This window comes from Wickerhamomyces anomalus (assembly GCF_001661255.1).
Source record: "Wickerhamomyces anomalus NRRL Y-366-8 unplaced genomic scaffold WICANscaffold_2, whole genome shotgun sequence".
Taxonomy (NCBI): domain Eukaryota; kingdom Fungi; phylum Ascomycota; class Saccharomycetes; order Phaffomycetales; family Wickerhamomycetaceae; genus Hansenula; species Hansenula anomala.
Genome location: NW_017567111.1, coordinates 1,956,754 through 1,969,165, shown reverse-complemented (window position 1 = coordinate 1,969,165; position 12,412 = coordinate 1,956,754). Strand labels below are relative to the sequence as shown.

General features: G+C 34.3%; 5 protein-coding genes across 5 annotated transcripts; 4 read left to right on the top strand and 1 right to left on the bottom strand.

Annotated features, from left to right (window-relative positions):
* Nucleotides 1-290: 290 nt before the first annotated feature.
* CIN5 (Cin5p) lies at nucleotides 291-919 on the top strand (the record flags this gene model as incomplete). The annotated part of the gene is made up of 2 exons (XM_019184653.1): nucleotides 291-339; nucleotides 393-919. 2 exons carry the CDS (start codon nucleotides 291-293, stop codon nucleotides 917-919), a joined length of 576 nt encoding a protein of 191 aa, XP_019040630.1.
* A 467-nt stretch (nucleotides 920-1,386) lies between these two features.
* Nucleotides 1,387-2,302, top strand: WICANDRAFT_61980 (DUF4112 domain-containing protein; the record flags this gene model as incomplete). Its single annotated transcript, XM_019183290.1, has 4 exons — nucleotides 1,387-1,428; nucleotides 1,487-1,543; nucleotides 1,593-1,795; nucleotides 1,846-2,302. The coding sequence occupies 4 exons, from the start codon at nucleotides 1,387-1,389 to the stop codon at nucleotides 2,300-2,302; spliced, it is 759 nt and encodes a 252-aa protein (XP_019040629.1).
* Nucleotides 2,303-2,590: 288 nt separating this feature from the next.
* YNG2 (histone acetyltransferase YNG2) lies at nucleotides 2,591-3,520 on the top strand (the record flags this gene model as incomplete). Its single annotated transcript, XM_019180755.1, has 2 exons — nucleotides 2,591-3,254; nucleotides 3,318-3,520. Coding segments are annotated over 2 exons (867 nt in total), but the record flags the coding sequence as incomplete, so codon positions are not given.
* A 120-nt stretch (nucleotides 3,521-3,640) lies between these two features.
* Nucleotides 3,641-4,627, bottom strand: YIF1 (protein transporter YIF1; the record flags this gene model as incomplete). The annotated part of the gene is made up of 1 exon (XM_019184652.1): nucleotides 3,641-4,627. One exon carries the CDS (start codon nucleotides 4,625-4,627, stop codon nucleotides 3,641-3,643), a length of 987 nt encoding a protein of 328 aa, XP_019040627.1.
* Nucleotides 4,628-4,975: 348 nt separating this feature from the next.
* Nucleotides 4,976-11,557, top strand: POL2 (DNA polymerase epsilon catalytic subunit; the record flags this gene model as incomplete). The annotated part of the gene is made up of 1 exon (XM_019182690.1): nucleotides 4,976-11,557. One exon carries the CDS (start codon nucleotides 4,976-4,978, stop codon nucleotides 11,555-11,557), a length of 6,582 nt encoding a protein of 2,193 aa, XP_019040626.1.
* Between the last annotated feature and the right edge of the window lie 855 nt (nucleotides 11,558-12,412).

Genomic DNA, 12,412 nt, shown 5'->3' with positions numbered 1-12,412 from the left:
TATCCAAGCTTAGGTAATGGAAACAAGAAATGCGTGTGTTTGACTAAGGTGTTCATAATCCTCTGCCGCAAAGATGTGATATTCAAAATATTAGTTATTGGTTTGATTTGAAAGGTAAAAGAACTCTCATCAATGCTGGTGCTTTTACTCCCTTTTTTTTGCACGGTGTTGCTATTTCGTAAAGCAGGTGGTAATTAAACCTTCAAAGTGACACAACTCATACCCATGATATTCAACCATCGCCTGCATCAAGAGATTTCATTGGCTAACATGTTCCTTTTAGTTCAAAAATGAGTGGCACTAATTCTTTCAACTGGGGTGAAGAAAAAAAGAGATCTTGTATGTATATAGAGTATATCCCCTAGCCGTCCATTTACTAACATTGAGAATAGCCCTTGAAGAGCAAATCGATCCAAGCTTTAGCAGACAACAAGAAGCTACTATTCACCATCTAAATCAATTACAACCTCAACAACATCAAATTGGACAACAACATGTTGTTCCAGCTCAACAACAAAGTCAATCACAAGGTTTAGGTGAAGAAGGATTTGACGTTGCTGCTGCTGCAGTTGCCGCTTCGAATGACAGTCCACATCCACAAACCTCTGAAGCTAAATCACCAGAAACTAGTTCCAACCCATTGACTCGTAATGGTAGACCATTATCCAACACCAAGAGAGCTGCTCAAAACAGAAGTGCCCAAAGAGCTTTTAGACAACGTAAAGATGCTTACATCAAGGATCTGGAAGAAAAAGTTAAAGAAGTCGATGCTTTGAAACAAACAATTGAAACATTGAAACAAGAAAACATTCAATTGAAGGACTACAGTTTAGCCTTACAAGCTAAATTAATTGAACAACCAGATGTTCAAGCTCCACCAGTTGTCTTTTCAACTAGAGGTGGTAACAAGAAAGATTAGGAATTTGAGCCGTGCTTTTTTTGTTACTCTGTGTGTTTTTTTATTTTGGCTTAATGGATATTGTACCATAAGATGATTGGGAATCTAGGTTTGTTATTTGTCGTTTTTTATTATTATGTTTTTGCTTATATGGTCTTTCTCCCTTAGCAGGTCTTTTTTTATAATTGTTTACTGGACCTGACTACTTTTCTCATTTTGTATTATTTATACTATTAAACCTGATATATATTGTTGAACTTCTTCTAGTAGAGCCTCTGCCATTTTGTCTGTTCATTGCTTATTTGGATTCGCGCCTAGGCCATGTCATGAGGCAGCTATTTTGGCACCAAAGATTGCTAAGCCAAAAACTGAAACTGAAATAGTATAAAAAAGCCTGTTGATTCTTTCAGAATGGTAGTGTCTAGCAATTCTTGTATCATCTAAACTGATATCAAAACCATTGAAACAGCAATTTGGTGTTAATTAATATGGGTATTGCAGGCTGGGCTATCAAGTACATCTCTCAGAGAGTAAGTATACTGAAGGAGTGAAAGTCCATCAAAGATGAGTATTAACGTTATTATCCAGATATTTAGAGAGAATCAATTGAACAAATTTGGAACTGAGGATCCATATTATGATGTGGTAAGTAAAACCTGAATGCTTCATGGAACAAATACTGATATCAGAACAGTTTGAAGTAGAACAGCAATCATATTTTGGAGGTGCTCCAAGAGTCAAAAAGATCAAAAAGCCAAAAGCGATTCCAGTTGGTATATCTGGGAACGATGAAAGAGTATTGAGAAAAGTTTTGAGAAGAGCGTATCATTTAGATATGCAGTTCAATGTTTTTGGTTATAGAGTTGGTTGGACAGGTATTGTTGGTGTGGTTCCTGTGTGAGTATCAATCTCGTGTGACAGGGGACGATGTACTAATGTATTCCTAGTGTTGGTGACATTGCTGGTATTTTGTTTTCTTTGTTATTGTTGAAAACTGCTAGAGATGTTGATGGTGGTTTACCACTCGATGTGCAAGCTCAATTTTTGTTCAACATTATTGTCGATTTCCTCATTGGATTGATTCCTATTGTTGGTGATGTTGTTGAAATTATGTACAAAGCCAATTCAAGAAATGCATTAATTCTGGAGAAGCATTTGAACGCTAAAGGTGAAAAGAATTTGGGTTTAACCAGGGATCATGGCAAATTGATTGATGATACAAGAAGTATTTCAAGTGCTGCAGTTTCTGAAGACTCTGAATTTGACACTACCTCTCCATTGAAGTCACCAGCGAGATATCGCTCTTCACCAGAGGAGAATATCAAGCTTCGTAATCAATTGAAAGTTGGTCAAGACCCAAATAGAGTTGAAACGGTATTCAAAGAGAGAACATATTCGAGATGAGATCGCTGCAGACCGAATGGACGCTGTATTATAACAATGAAAAATGAAAACAAATATGAAATACTTAAAGCTTTTAAGCTGCTGTAGTCCAATTATCGACTTCACAGTCCTTCTCTAAAGAAGTTGGTGTATAAAGAGATATAGCTTATTGTAATGTCCTATTTCGGGAATTACCCAAAGCGTCTATTTTTTTATTTTTTGTGATCTTTGTTTTTTCTTGAAAATTGTTAATTCAAGTGAATAACAACAACAAAACATAACCTAAATCAAACATATTCGTCATCAAAAATGGATACAGCTGCTATTTTAGAACAGTATACACAGGATATATCCAATCTTCCTGCAGAATTGCAACATTTATTGTCAGAACTTGGAACTGGTGACTCAAATCTTTATGAAATACGTCGTAAAATTCTACAAAAAGATTCAACAATTCACAAGTTTATCAAACAACATGGATCATTAACAAAGAATCCAAAAGAGAATCAACTTTATCCAAAGATACGAGAAGATTTCAGAAAAGCAGAGCAACTTCAAAGGGAAAAATGTATAACGGCCAATACTGCACTATTCTTGACGGCAAAACATTTGATAAAACTTGAGTCCGATATTGAAAAATTGAGGTCTGAAGGTCTGTTAGCGCTTGATGATCTAGATATTGATTCAGACGATGAGTTGTTTTCAAGTAGAGGTGCTTCACGCTCAACAACTGCTGGTGTCTCCTTGACATCCAACGTAATAAGTAATGGGAATGGTGCTGGTCATGATCTTCCATCAAATGTTTCCTCAGTTAATGCTGCTGCTGCTTCAACTATGAAGAAACAATCTAGAAAATCAACGGGCCCTAAATCAGTCACTCCAGGTGCATCCTCTGTTGCTTCAAGACCACTGAAAAGACATAGAACCGAAGAATCTAAAACCCCGGATCCAAAAATTGAAACTGTTGTTCTCAGTAATGGATCCTCGTTGAAAGCTGGCACTAGTGCTATATCAGGTCAAGCTCCGAAAGTTGAAGCCACTGTTGCTAATGAAGAAGAAAATGAATTGTATTGTTTTTGCCAACGTGTTTCTTTTGGAGAAATGGTTGGTTGTGATAATGACGATTGTAAATATGAATGGTTTCATTATGAATGTGTTGGTCTCAAAGAACCACCAAAGGGTAAATGGTATTGTCCTGACTGTATTGAAAGACAGAAACAGAAAGAAAACAAAAAGAAGAGAAAGTTGTGAGGATTCATTTTGTTTTTTTTATGACTTTAATGAATAATGATTATAGATATATTTGCAGCGTAGTCTCTACATATGTTGATTTTGAATTATGTCTATATTGTAATAATTTCAGCTCATTAGCCATAACAATCCACCTTGGAAAAGAAATGCGTATATGAATAGGAAATAATTCGAGTTTTTCAAAGATTTGTTGTTCATAGTTTGAGCAGAGTTGTGGATACCACCATAGAGATTGAATCTTATAGCTCTTAATTCAAAAAATCCATAAGCCAATAACAAGTAAAGATAAGTGATCCAATTGAAAAATCTAAAACTTGAAACATTTTTCACCAAAATAATCAACACTAAAGGAACGAACTTATAACCAATATAACAAATTAAGTCCCACATCTTGGAACTGATGTTGAGTAAATATAATCCTAATTTCAACACTGCAAAATCCAATAATAAATATGCCAACGTGGAACTTGTTTTGAATCCAAACACCTCAGGATGAAATTCACCTCTCAAACCAGCTAGTAAAGCCAATGTTAAAATATATGTGACAGAGCCCATCAATGGGATGTATAAATCAACAGCGTTCTTGTCATTTATTGGATATGCAAATAATTCAGTGTTGGCATCTTGTGGAGCGTTTGGATCAGATGCTCTATAACTTCTTGACCAGTTTTTATTCTTGAATGGGAATAGAATCAGTATTAATTTATTCAAGACATATGAATTTGAGATTTTGAAATAGTACTTGATGTCATCAGTATGAACATATTTTCCAAAGTTTTGTTCAACAAAATGAGAACCTGCTAACATGGCATTTTGTCCAACTTGGAAAGTCATAGCAGCTCTTGGATCGTTCAAGAAATTACCATATGCTGCAGCGTCTTGAGGGTTTCCCGGTGTGAAAAATTGATTTGCTTGTTGATGAGGTTGAAACTGTTGTGCATTGTTGAATGTACCAGCTTGCGGTTGTTGATATGTTTGTTGTGGTTGTTGTTGTCCTGTACCCATATATGAGGCACGCTGGGGTTGAGGTTGATGGATTCTGTTGGTCTGTGTGGTATCCTCGTCCACGATATTGGCATAAGGATTGTAGGACATCTTGAGTGTGATTGATGGGTGTTCCTTACAATTGTTTTGCTCAAGGCTAATTGATTTTTGACGTTGATTTGGCATCTAAATTCTGGAAAATTATGGTTTTCAAAATTCGCGAATTTTAGATCACGTTTTTAATCACGTGTAACAATATTTACCCTTTTGGAATTGTTTCATCTTTTTCACGCGTCTCTGATCAAGCCAAAAAAAATCTATACGCGTAGACAATATTTACAATAGGCAAATATTCTATATACATCCAAAGTTACTACCTCCTATACTCCTACACACTATCAAATATCCCTCACCTCCATCAAGTTTCCTCATATACATACCTTTTGCATATCTTCCAACATGGGTGCCCCAGCAAATGGGAAGTTCAAAGGCTCAACAAGCGCTAGATATGTCAAAAACACAATCAATAAAAGAGATGACTATGTGCCGAATGGTTCCTCAAACTACAAAGCTCCAAGAGATGAAACCAGATCAAAGTTAGACCAAGTAAAGAAGAATGATCAAATGGATACGCTTATGGGATTTGAAAGATTTGAATCAGGTCCAACAAGAACCGGTTGGTTGACCAATATGCATGCCACCACAATTCCAAGTAAAGATTATATATCTGGTGTTGCTGGTGTTGATTATTATTTCTTAGATGAAGAAGGTGGTACTTTCAAAGCCACTATACAGTACGATCCATATTTCTTAGTTGCATGTACACCAGGATCTGAAGCTGAAGTGGAAGAATTGCTAAAAAAGAAATTAGAACAATATTTAAAGTCTGTTTCCAAAATTGAAAAGGATGACTTAGCTATTCCAAATCATTTAGTTGGTATCAAAAGATCTTTACTAAGGCTGAACTTTCCAAATTCTAATGATTTGTTCGAAGCTAAAAGAATTATCCAACCTATAGTGAAGGAAAATCAAACCAAGAAGGATACAAGGGATCTATACTCAGCTGTCAACAATAACTACACTGATGAATTTTCTACAAATGCTAAGCAAGAAGTTCTTGTGGATGCTTCGGAATATATTGAGGACATTCGTGAACATGATGTGCCCTATTGTACGAGGGTTTCCATTGATAAAAACCTAAGAGTTGGTAAATGGTATAAAGTCTCTGCAGATCAGGGCAATATTGAAGTTGAGGAAATACCTGAAAGAATTGATTTCGGTGATGCTGTTATTCTTGCTTTTGATATCGAAACCACAAAAAGACCATTGAAGTTCCCGGATAGTGCTATTGATCAAGTGATGATGATTTCCTATATGATTGATGGTGATGGGTTTCTAATTACAAATAGAGAAATTATTTCTGAAGATATTGACGATTTTGAATATACTCCTAAAGCAGAATATCCAGGGCTATTTACAGTTTTCAATGAAGCTGATGAAAAAGCAACACTACAAAGATTTTTCGAACATATTCGTGAAGCAAAACCTACAATTATTGCAACTTTTAATGGTGATTTTTTCGATTGGCCTTTTGTTGAAGCAAGAGCTGCTGTTCATGATTTAAACATGTTTGATGAAATTGGGTTTGCCCCAGATAGTGAAGGTGAATATAAATCCACATACTGTGCTCATATGGATTGTTTCAGATGGGTCAAGAGAGATTCTTATTTACCACAAGGATCTCAAGGTTTGAAAGCTGTTACCACTTCAAAATTAGGTTATAATCCAATTGAATTAGATCCAGAGTTAATGACCCCTTATGCATATAGTAAGCCACAACTTTTGTCTGAATATTCTGTTTCTGATGCAGTGGCTACTTATTATCTTTACAAAAAAATTGTCAACAATTTCATTATTTCTTTAGGTATCATTGTTCCGTTGAACCCAGATGAATTACTACGAAAGGGTACAGGTACTCTTTGTGAAATGCTACTTATGGTTCAAGCTTATGAAAATGGTATTTTGCTTCCTAATAAACACGTTGATCCTCTGGAAAGATTTTATGACGGTCATTTATTGGAATCTGAAACTTATGTTGGTGGTCATGTTGAATCATTAGAAGCTGGTGTCTTCAGATCTGATTTAGAAAGTGAATTCAAGATTGATCCAACTGCTATTGATGAAATTTTGGGTGATTTGGAAAATGCGTTAAAATTCAGTATTGTGGTTGAAGGTAAACAGAAACTTGAAGATGTTACAAATTTTGATGAAGTTTACAATGATGTCAAGCAACAACTACTAGAATTGAGAGATAATCCAAAAAGATCTGAAAAGCCACTTATCTACCATGTTGATGTTGCTTCTATGTACCCTAACATTATGTGCTCAAATCGTTTACAACCAGATTCTATGAAGTCTGAAAAAGATTGTGCAGCTTGTGATTTTAATAGACCAGGTAAAACATGTGATAGAAGGATGACTTGGGCTTGGAGAGGTGAATTTTATCCAGCAAAGATGGATGAATATGGTATGATTAAAAGATCTTTACAGAATGAAACCTTTCCACCAAAGAAACCATACCTGCCTAGACGAACATTTGAAGATCTCACATATCAAGAACAAGTTGCTCAAATCAAGAAACGTTTACAAGATTATTCTCGTAAAGTTTATCACAAAGTTAAACAAACTGAAACTATTGAAAGGGAGTCTATCATTTGTCAGAGAGAAAATCCATTTTACGTTGATACTGTCAGATCTTTTAGAGATCGTCGTTATGACTTCAAAGGTTTAGCTAAAGTCTGGAAGAAGAAGTCTGATACAAAAGATCGTCTTGAAAAGGAAGAAGCACAAAAGAGAGTTGTTTATTATGAATCTTTACAATTGGCCTTCAAAGTTATCTTGAACAGTTTCTATGGTTATGTGATGAGAAAAGGTTCTAGATGGTATTCCATTGAAATGGCCGGTATCACATGTCTTACAGGTGCCACTATTATTCAAATGGCTAGAGCTTTGATTGACAGATTAGGAAGACCATTGGAATTAGATACTGATGGTATTTGGTGTATCCTACCAAAATCATTCCCAGAAGATTTTGAATTCACATTGAAAAATGGTAAGAAAGTCTTTGTCTCCTATCCTTGTTCAATGCTTAACTATCTGGTTCATGAAAAGTTTACAAATCATCAATATCAAACATTAGTTGATCCAGTCACCAAGAGATATGAAACACATAGTGATAACTCTATCTTTTTTGAAGTTGATGGTCCCTACAAAGCTATGATTTTACCAACATCAAAAGAAGAAGGGAAAGGTCTTAAAAAACGTTATGCTGTCTTCAATGACGATGGTACATTAGCAGAATTGAAAGGTTTTGAATTGAAAAGACGTGGTGAACTACAATTGATCAAGAATTTCCAATCTGATATTTTCAAGTTGTTTTTGGAAGGTGATACTTTGGAAGGTTGTTACGCTGCAGTCGCCAATGTTGCTAATAGATGGCTTGATGTTTTGGACACTAAAGGTCGTATGCTTGAAGATGAAGATTTAATTGAGTTAATTTGTGAAAACAAGAGTATGAGTAAGAGTTTAGAAGAATATGAAGGACAGAAATCTACATCTATCACCACTGCTAGAAGATTGGGTGAATTTTTAGGTGCTGAAATGGTTAAAGATAAAGGTTTGGCTGTTAAATATATTATTTCTGAAAGACCATTAAATGCCCCTGTTACGGAAAGAGCCATTCCAGTCGCCATATTCTCATCAGATATCACAGTGAAGAGAAATTTCTTAAGAAGATGGTTGTTAGATCCATCTTTAGATGATTTTGATGCTAGAAATATTATTGATTGGAACTATTATAAAGAACGTCTTGAATCTGTCATTCAAAAGATCATCACCATCCCAGCTGCTTTACAAGATGTTGAAAATCCTGTTTCAAGAGTTGCACATCCAGATTGGTTACAAAAGAGAATCAGTGTTAGTAAGGATAAAAAGAAACAATCATCGTTGGCAACCTTTTTCACTAAAACTAAAGAGAATCCGGTTGATGTTATGAAAGATATTGAAGATATCGGAAAAGAAGAAGCTGCAGAAGGTAAGAGACCATTAGTTGGTAAAGTTACCTCCAAGAAGCGTAAAAACCAACATACTGAAACATCTGACCCAACTGAAGAAGAGGTCAATTTGCTAAATGGTGCTTGTCCATCAATTGATGAAGATTATGTTAGTTTCTTGGAATACCAAAAAGCAAAATGGAAAGTTCAAAAAAAATCTAGAGAAAGAAGAAAAGCTTTATTTGGTGAATCTTCTGAATCAAGTTATAGATCAACTGTTGGTAACATGGTACGCCATCAAGCTGAAAGTTTTGCTGGGTCTACATGGCAAATCCTTCAATACAAATTGGATACCAATCCTGGTGATATTAGGGCATTTGTGTTGATTGATGGTAAAATTCAGTCATTTATATTTCATATTCCAAGAAAATTGTATCTAAGTTTCAGATCTACAGCTCTACCAGGTGGTACTATCCCAAGTTGTGAGGTTGAAAAAGTTAGCAGCATTTTACCAAATGGTCATAAAGCTTCCAATTTGTTCAGATTGACCATGCCTGAAAGTGTTTACCAAGATGAATTGAATAAAGCTGGTAGTATTTTGCAAGATCCAAATGTTTTGGGTTTATATGAAGCTCAAGTCGAACCAACTGAAAGAGCCATTATGGAACTTGGTAATTCAGTGACCTTCAACTCGAACAAAATTGGTTCATTGGGTAAAGGGTTGAAAAATGGTTTTGAATTGAAGTCTTTATCAATGACAGATACACATCATTACTTGCAAAAATTTACAATGCCAACTGCCTATTTATTTCACATGATTTCAAATGAGTATGAGATATATTCATTGTTCAAGTCTTGGGACAAAAAAGTTATGGTTTTTGTTTTGAAACCATCAAGAAATGCACAACCTATTTCTGGTAATTTGGAGAAAATTTATAAGGAGATTTATGAAGCAAAGAAGGAGAAATTCAGCAAATTATATGACATTATTGATTATCAAGAAGAACTTGAATTTGAAACTCAATACTTTGAAGAATTACCTAAACTTTTCAAAAAATTGAACAGTTTTATCAACAAAATTAATGATGAAAGTCCATCCAAACCATTGTTTGTTTTACAATCTCCTATTTCTAACAAACTATCAAAATCTTTTAAAGTTTTGACTGACTTCCCAGTTATCCATATGAATGTCGGTGAGATCAACGCACCAGCTATTGGTTGGCAAACAATTGTTTTGAAGAGAATTTGCAATCATTATTTGTCATTAGCTTCTTGGATCAAACACCTTTTGTCATTGGCCAAGTATGGTAATATCCCATTATGTAACTTGAAAACTGACAATATTGGTTATTTGATTGATATTGAATATGCTAGAAGATTGAAAAAAAACGACATTGTCTTATGGTGGTCTCCAAATCCGGTTCCAGATTATGGTGGTGTTCAAAAAGATATGATTTTAATGAATAATGAGAACTATGAATTCCCAATAATCAACAATCCAGAGATTTATGAGACTGTTTGTTTAGAGATTGATATTGATAACTTGACAATCAATACAGTGTTAACATCATCACTCATTAATGAAGCTGAAGGTACGGATTTAGCTGATATGGAGTTGATTTTTGATGAAAACAATGGTACTTCAACTTTTGCTGAAGATTCATTTTCTGGTGCAAGTTTAGCTGTTTTGAGAACTATGGTTAAAGATTGGTGGGATGATGCTGTGAAGGATAATGTCAATGCTGATTCTATGGTCCATACGTTTGTCTCTTGGGTTCAAGATAATAAATCATTCTTATATGATTCTTCTTTGAAATACCATGTTCATAATTTGACAAAAAAGGCATTACTACAATTGGTTGGTGAATTTTCTAAACTAGGTTCAAGTGTTGTTTTTGCCAATAGATCCAAGATTATCTTGAAAACTTCAAAAGTTTCTGTTGAAAATTCATATGCTTATGCTCAGTACATTGTTAAAGCTGTCAGATCTAGACCATTGTTCAATTATCTTGATTTACAAATTGACAAATATTGGGATCTGTTGATTTGGATGGATCAACATAATTTTGGTGGTAGAGCTTGTCTTGATATTTCTGAAAAGGAAGAACAAGAACTGATTGGTCTTTCCAAATGGCAAATTAAACAGTATTTACCAAGGTTATATCAACCAGAATTTGAAGATTGGATCATTATTTTCCTAGATGCTTTAATCAAAGAGAAAAACAAAATGGGTAATGACTTTTCCACACCAAGAGTTACACAAATCAATCATATTTTGAAAAAGCAACAACAATCAACAAAGAGTCAAGAGGAAGATATTCAAAATGGTATTTGTGAAGCTTTTAGAAAACCATTATTGAAAAGGGTTAAACAATTGTTGCGTAATCAAACAGAGGCTATTCTTGATCCTGATTTGCTTGAAGAATATGAATTTCCAAAACTTCCAGGTTCATCAACCAATATGAAAAATCCAACTTTGGAATTGGTGAAGTATTTATGTGCTATTTTCAGTTTATCTAAAAAGAGAAACTTGGAAATCAGATTGTTGAGAAAAGAGTTGTTGAATATTTTTGAGGTTAGAGAATTTTCTAAAGAAGCTGTTTTCTATAATCCAAGTAACACGTTGAAAATTGCTGGTGTTTTATGTGAATACTGTCATCATATTAGAGATATTGATTTTTGTCGTGATGATGAGAAAATCTTGTGGAAATGTGAAAAATGTGACAAGAATTATAACAAGGCAACATTAGAGGAAAGTTTGATTGAAGGATTAGAAAAATTGGTTACCAATTATTTCATTCAAGATGTTAAGTGTGAAAAATGTAACAGAGTCAAAGAAAGTGATATGACTGATTATTGTCCATGTTCAGGAAGATTTGTTGAATCTCAAACAAAGCAAGAAGTTGCAGACAAGTTTGCAACATATGAAAGTATTGGAGAGTTTTATGACTTGAGATTATTGAGAGATTTCATTGATCAAGTGTTTTGATCTAGCTGTATATTATTATTATTATTATTATTTAGTCATTTGGGTTTATTTTTAATGTTAATTTGATTTAAAGGTTGGAATTACATGTAGCCAAACATCAACTTCATTATAATTGAGAGCACTTATTATACAATGTTTTGATCATACACAATTCTTTTTTCAGGAAGGGTGTATAACTCATAGTAATTGACAGTTTCACCGTTCAAATTAGCTTCACCAGCAACTGGTAATTTGAACAGATTTCTAAATTTCAAATGATCATCACCACTTGCAAACCAAAAATCAATACAATTTTGTTTGAATCCATAATCAGTTGGTGTACTTTCAATTGGAGAATCATTTTTAAATCCTAAAACTTGTTTGAGCGCAATCGTAAATTGATCAATACCTGTCAACAAACATAATGTACTTAAACAGGTACGTTGTCTTGGAGGGGACGCTGGACTGACATCAGGGCCTATTAATTCAGCAGGGGCACTTGAGAAATCTGGGTTTAAACTATTTGCAGCTTTTTTAGTGTAGACAGATAATTCCAAAGTAGTTAAACCTCTAGAAATTTGGAAGAATTGTGAAAACAACAAGAATGTGACCCAAATCAATTGAAAATTTGTCCAAGCAGTTAAGAAAAATATAAATGGGGATGCATTATACCCAGAACATAGCTCATCATCTAATAGGGAGCATTTATATTTATCATCATCTTCTATTTTATCAAAGTACTCCAAGACAAGGTGATCAAATAAAAACATTGTTAATTCCAACGAAATCACGAAAAACATAAAGATTTTATGATTTCTTAAACCAACATCATTGTAAACCCAAGGACAAGAATGGTCAAATCTTGCAACACATTTT